At 58.8% G+C, this 5,883-nt stretch overlaps 2 protein-coding genes across 3 annotated transcripts in view; both read left to right on the forward strand.

Annotated features, from left to right (window-relative positions):
- Positions 1-2,508, forward strand: part of Strn4 (striatin 4) — a gene marked incomplete at its 5' end in the record, with an annotated part of 28,325 nt that extends 25,817 nt beyond the window's left edge. The window contains 3 exons of the mRNA XM_012517595.2: positions 5-100; positions 227-313; positions 1,450-2,508. Of these exons, the coding sequence (XP_012373049.2) occupies positions 5-100; positions 227-313; positions 1,450-1,619 (353 nt within the window). The remainder of the gene's footprint in view (positions 1-4; positions 101-226; positions 314-1,449) is intronic.
- Positions 2,509-4,544: 2,036 nt separating this feature from the next.
- The window catches only part of Prkd2 (protein kinase D2), a 25,156-nt gene continuing 23,817 nt past the window's right edge, over positions 4,545-5,883 (forward strand). For both annotated transcript variants that reach the window (XM_023704527.1, XM_023704528.1), the window contains exon 1: positions 4,545-5,472. In XM_023704527.1, the coding sequence (XP_023560295.1) occupies positions 5,236-5,472 (237 nt within the window). In that variant the 5' untranslated portion in view covers positions 4,545-5,235. The remainder of the gene's footprint in view (positions 5,473-5,883) is intronic.

The following is a 5,883-nucleotide window of genomic DNA, read 5'->3' on the forward strand; positions in this document are numbered from 1 at the left end:
GGCCCAAGCCAGATCAACCAGGTGGTGAGTCACCCAAACCAGCCCCTCACCATTACTGCCCACGATGACAGGGGCATCCGCTTCCTGGACAATCGGACAGGTGAGGCCCCAGTCCTGGCTGTGCTACCGGCAGGAGAAATGTGGTATCCACAGAGGCTCTCAGAGCTTCTTCCAAGCCCCCTCACTTTCCTGGGAAGGAGACCTGCCACCACCCTCTGTCCTTCAGGTAAATCGGTGCACTCCATGGTCGCCCACCTGGATGCAGTCACCTGCCTGGCCGTGGACCCCAATGGTGTGTTCCTGATGTCAGGAAGTAAGTTCATCTCTTTTGGTGGTCACTTCTCCCCAGGGTGAGAAGAAGGGGACAGGGAAGAGAGCTGGGCCTTGGGCATGGACACATACTCCAGGAGTTCCTTGGGGCTGGGGCTGAGCGGGGCAGGAGCAGTGGTGGTCATAGCAGTGGTTACAGCACCTCGTTCCTCTTCTGAGTAGCTCTGCATGGGGAGTGGTTTATCCCCACTGCACAAATAGGATGTGAGGCTCCAGAGTGTCAGGGCCTGGTCGTAGCACTGTGTGTTTTAAGACAGGCTGCCCCATGGGGACTTGTGCTATGGATAGGGGCAGGTGTCCAGGCTGTCTTGGAAAGGCGGCTGAACTTGGCTTAAGCGTGAGGCTTGTACCCCTCCATACACTGCCTCTTAGTGTCAGACCTCCTTGAGACCTGTGGCAGTGGCAGTGACATGTGAATGTGGATCATGTGTGATGGGGTGGGAGTATGGTGGCAGAGGCCATGGGTGGCTTGGTAGCTGAACAGCCCAGCCCAAGGGCTTGTTCTGTCTAGCAACTGGGTTACAGCAGTAGCTGTCTCTACAGAGGGTGTGAGGGGACCATCCGAGAAACCAAGCCTGGTGCCAGGAAGCCAACCAAGGAGGGCTCAGTTTAGGCATTGTAACCTCTGAGGTGGGAGCCAGAGCCCTCATGCCAGCCTGTGCCTTAACCAGCCAAGCCCCAGAGCCTGAACCAGGTGATCAGTGAGCACCATGATCACCAACGTGTGAACCACCCCAGACCCTCCCTTTTTTATGTAGTGCTAAGGATGGACCCCAGGCCTTGAGCTGCCAAGCAAGTGCTGTGCCCTGAGCCACATTGTGTCCCTGCTGGGTGTTTCCTTGTTCCCTTTCTCATGCTTCAGCATCCACAGAGCCAGGAGAGTCTCCTGTTTTGTTTAGTGCCCTTCCAGAGCCTCATATGCAGCAGGTGCTCAGTAAATACTTGATGACTAGGCAGGTGGATGTTTGAAAGGGTTACAGAGACAGAAGGCTATCCTTTGGGCAGAGTGAAGGGAGGAAGAGGCCCAATTTTCACTGTCCCTGAGGTCTGGATGAAGCCAGTGAGGGGTTCAAGAACACATATGAGTGAGGACCTCAGTGACAAGTCCCCATCCCCTAGGCCATGACTGCTCCCTACGCCTTTGGAGCCTGGACAATAAGACTTGCGTACAGGAGATCACAGCCCACCGCAAGAAACATGAGGAGGCCATCCATGCTGTCGCCTGCCACCACAGCAAGGCCCTTATCGCCAGTGCTGGCGCTGACGCCCTGGCCAAGGTCTTCGTATGATGCCCACCTGGCCCCGCCCAGGCCACTACACTGGCTGAGGAGCAGGGCTGGGTGGGGGTGCTGAGGTGAGGGCCTGCGCTGCCTCCTGCCTGGCATTCAGGGGTGCCAAGCCCCATGGTCCTATGAGGATGGTCAGGATTGCCCTGGGTCCACAGAAGGAAGGCTGAACTTGAGGAGAGACCCCTAGGGTGGTGGGCCAGTCTCCTCCCTCTCCCACAGGTGAGGGCAGCCTCTCCACCTGCTGTGGAGCCTGGTGGTGCTAACTAAGGGCCCTGACCCGGGATTGGCCTCCTGCAGTTCTTGTCCCACATCCTGGCCTGGGATGGGCCCTGTAGGAATTGCTGCCGGGTCCTCAGACACCAGCTGCCCTCTCATGTGCAGCTCAGTAAGGGCCGGAGTCTTTGGGGATCAGTTTTTCCAAGATACAAGAAGGTGCCAGGTTCTCCCCTTGACCCCTACCCCTGCCTATGGGCACTGTGCTGGGAGGGTCCCCTGATAACCCTCCTCCCTGTGGCCGTGGGAGCCTGCCTGGCCCACTCCTTAGCCCCTCCACTCTTCCAGACACTAACCTCCAGGGTCAGGACTGTGCCCCCAGACCCAGGGTGCCCTTCCCTGAGGTACAGGGGTGAAGTGGGGACCCCATGTAGCTCCCTGTATATCTGTATAAATGGACAGGATTTTAATGATGCCCCTACCCATGTTATCACTGTGTGATAGTCTCTGTCTGTCTCTTGCTGGCTCCACATTTTGCCTCTATTTATTTCACTCTTCGTTTGGATTCTACCCTGTGCCCAACCCTTGATCCCCCTTCAGGTTCCTGTTTATAAAGCCACCCTCTGCCCTGAACTTGTACGTGAAAACTTGTCTCAATAAACCCTTTGGAGTAAGATGGTGCCCGTGCCATCCATTGAGGGGATGGGGACCTTTTGGGTGGAGTCAACTGCCTCTTAAGTTGGGTTGAGTTTGGGAAGGGATATGATAGGGGTGGGAGTGGCGCAGAGAAGGGCCCAGAGTTTGGGTGGGTGTGGGTGAAGAGGCGGAAGCTGGGCACAAGGCCGAATCTCCTGTGCCCCTCCTTTCTGTCCCTAAGTGCACTGTCCCCAGGGGCAGGCCTGGCAAGTTGACGCCATGATGGGGCAGTTCATCTGAGAACCTGCTTAGGCGTGTGGCGGCAGCTGGTGCTGAGAACAAGCCCTTGCCTGCCCTATTGCACCCTCTGCCCCAGCCCTCAGAGCAGGAAGGGAAAGCAGCCTGCCAGCCCTGCCAGGAGGGTCCCTGAGGGGGCACAGGCCCTCCCCTCCATTTTTGGCAATGTTTGTTTACAAGAAGCCAAACAGCTCAGCCGGGTACCTGGTGTTTCACAGTGCTCACCACCTCAGCAAATGCAGAGCAGGAAGCAATGCTCAGGATCCACAGGTCAGGGGAGGTGGTGTCCCATTCCTGTCCTCAGCCTGCTCTGAGGCCTCCACCTTCTCCCAGCCCCTCTGTGATACAGTGGCGATGCCCACACTCTCCTTTCCTGATAGAACACTTGAAGGACTGGAGGCCTGTGGTGTGGGATGCCCCTGGATGTGTGGCACCCACTGTGGTGCCTGTCAGCCCATCTGGGTAAAGGTGCAGGTGGAAAGATGATGGCCCGATGCTGGGCTGTGGGCCCCACATGGCCTTGCTCTCCTCATCCTCTGCTGTACAGCTTCCCCAGGTGGTGGTTTGGGTTTTCGCTCCAGCCTCAGACTTCCTTCCCCACCCCAGCCTCCGGATGTGGTGACAGAACCGACACTACCGACCTCAGCAGCCCCCAGGAGCTGTGTGTGTGTGTGTGTGTGTGTGTGTGTGTGTGTGTGTGTGTGTCCGTCCTACTAGGCCTTGGCCTGTCAGGGAGGGGCAGATCCTGGGCAAGTCATTGCTGTCCCAGGCCTGGGCTCCCTTTGTACAAACAGGAGCGCTAGCTGGTGAGAATTTTAAGTCGGCCCTTTTGGGGCTGGACATGTTCTAGACAATGCCTGTCCTGCATGCAAGTCCTCAACAGATGCTTGCTGGGTGACAAACTAATGAACAAACCCACCCAAACCTCTTCTCTGCAAATTAAGAGTGACAGCCACAATTTACTGAAGTTGAGCTGTTGCAGGTGCTTCCATACCATCATCAGTCCCACAGACCCCTGCAGTCAGTCCTATTTCGTGCCACCTAACAGTGGGGAGTCTCGGGCTCATGGGAGGGAAATGGTCCAGCTAACACTGCACAGATGCGGGCATATGCCTCCAGGACATTGTCAGTCTCTGTGAAGGGATGTTGCTGTGTGGGCTCCCTTCCAGGCCCCCAGCCCTCTAGCACTCCAGGACCCTGGGCGTCAGTGGAAGGAAATGACACACCAGCTGACCCCTTGCACCTTGCCTGGGCGCGGAGGGCAGACCAGAGGCAAGGTGGCACCACCTTCCCCATCGCATCAGTGGAGTTAACAGCTGTGCACAGCAGCACCCCTTCCCGAAGTTGGCGCTACCCCGAGACAGGGAAGCCGAGCCCGGAAAGCAGGCAGGACCTGACACCCTGCTTCCGACCCTCTTGCCTGCGGTGGGCGCCGGATGCAGGCCAGCCAAAGCGGCACCTCCGTGGAAGACCAAGTGCCTAGTAGCCCTATTCCCACGCCTTGCGGTGGGCGAGGTCGACTCGGCCCTCGCTGTCAGCTCAGGGGAAAAAAAGCTAACTTCCCAGTCTAGGGAGGAATCAGCCAGCCAGACACCTAATCTGCCACCCTGGGGCCCTCCATCCGATTGGGGGAGGTCCCGCCCCCAACTTGGAGGCGCCGGACCCGCCCCCTTCTTCCGCCCCCGGCCCCTTGGCAGGCACCGCCCCTCCCGACGTCACCAGGGCTCGCGCCGATTGGCCGACTGCGCAGTCGCTCCGGACACTTCCTCCTGGGCCGCCGCCGCGGACTTAAACTTTGAAGGGGGAAAAAAGAGCCACCCACGCTGTGCGACCACCCTTGCCCCCCCGCCCCACCCTGCCTCCGGTAACGCCCTTGCCTCGCAGCCTCCGACCAAACTTGTCTCCAACTTCTGCGACCCGTGAGATTCCCTCCTTTCTACCCTGGCCCTGGGGACCTCTCTGCCCATCCTTGAGCCAGGAGGATCCCTGGGAACCACTTGATCCCAAACTCAGACTCCAGCCCTCCGCTCCCGAGGTGGCGAATTTGTCGGGCCTTCTTCGAGAAATCTTGGTCTCAGAGGCAGTAGATTATGGGGCTCCCTTGCTCCCCTCTCAATCCCTTCTCTGTCCAAGGGGCCTTTGGATCGCGGGGTCTTTGATCCATGTAACCCAGACTTGCTAGATTTTCCTCTCTGATTTCTTGCAATTTCGCAGTTGCTAGGTTTCCAGTCCATTTCTTTCTCCTTTCTGATATGTGATCCCTTGATTCCGACTGTGTGATCCACTGCAGTCCTTTTCTCTCGTTTCCCAGGATTTTGCCTTTCTCGGTCCCTCGGTCCCTACCGGCTTTCTCTTCTGGGACCCTTGCGCTCCTTCCATAACCCCACGAGCTCCCTCGGCTCAAGGACTCGGGTTCCCCGGGCTCTCCAGCCGGATTTGGGCGGCGGGCGGCGGGTCCAGGCCTGCCCCCATGGCCGCCGCCCCCTCCCATCCCGCGGGGCTCCCGGGCTCCCCCCGGCCCGGGTCTCCTCTCCCCACCAGCGGCTTGGAGTTACACTTGCCGCCACAGCCGCTGGCGCTCCAGGCCCCGGCTCCCGGGGTCTCCTTCCACATCCAGATCGGCCTAACCCGCGAGTTCGTGCTGTTGCCTGCCGCCTCTGAGCTGGCTCATGTGAAGCAACTGGCTTGTTCCATCGTGGACCAGAAGGTGAGCGTCTTGGGCTCCCCATCCGGCTTGGGGACGGGTCCCAGGAGGGATGTCTGACAGAGGAAGCCTGCAGCCTGACCTACGGGAGGGAGGGAGGGATGGCCTCTGGGCAACTTGGAGGCCTTGGCCCCCAAGTCCTCCTCACCCCACCACCCATTTGAGGGAGGCCCCAGCAGGGGTGGGGTGCTACAAGAGGCCTCCCCAAATTACATGTCCTTGCATGTTGTTCGTTTCTGGAGCCAGCAGCAAGAAAGGGAGGTACCTGCTAAGTGTAAAGTGGGGAGGAAGGGGCAGGTAGGGGCAGCAGATAAGGAGGACCTCCCCTCTAGGCCCATCTCGGGCCTCCCATTTGGTGGAAACAGTAGAAATTGAAGCCGGACTGGCCGTGGTGATCGGGTGACATGTGTAGGT

The sequence above is a fragment of the Octodon degus genome, unplaced genomic scaffold (genome assembly GCF_000260255.1).
Source record: "Octodon degus isolate 3935 unplaced genomic scaffold, OctDeg1.0 scaffold00197, whole genome shotgun sequence".
NCBI classification, from domain to species: Eukaryota; Metazoa; Chordata; class Mammalia; order Rodentia; family Octodontidae; genus Octodon; species Octodon degus.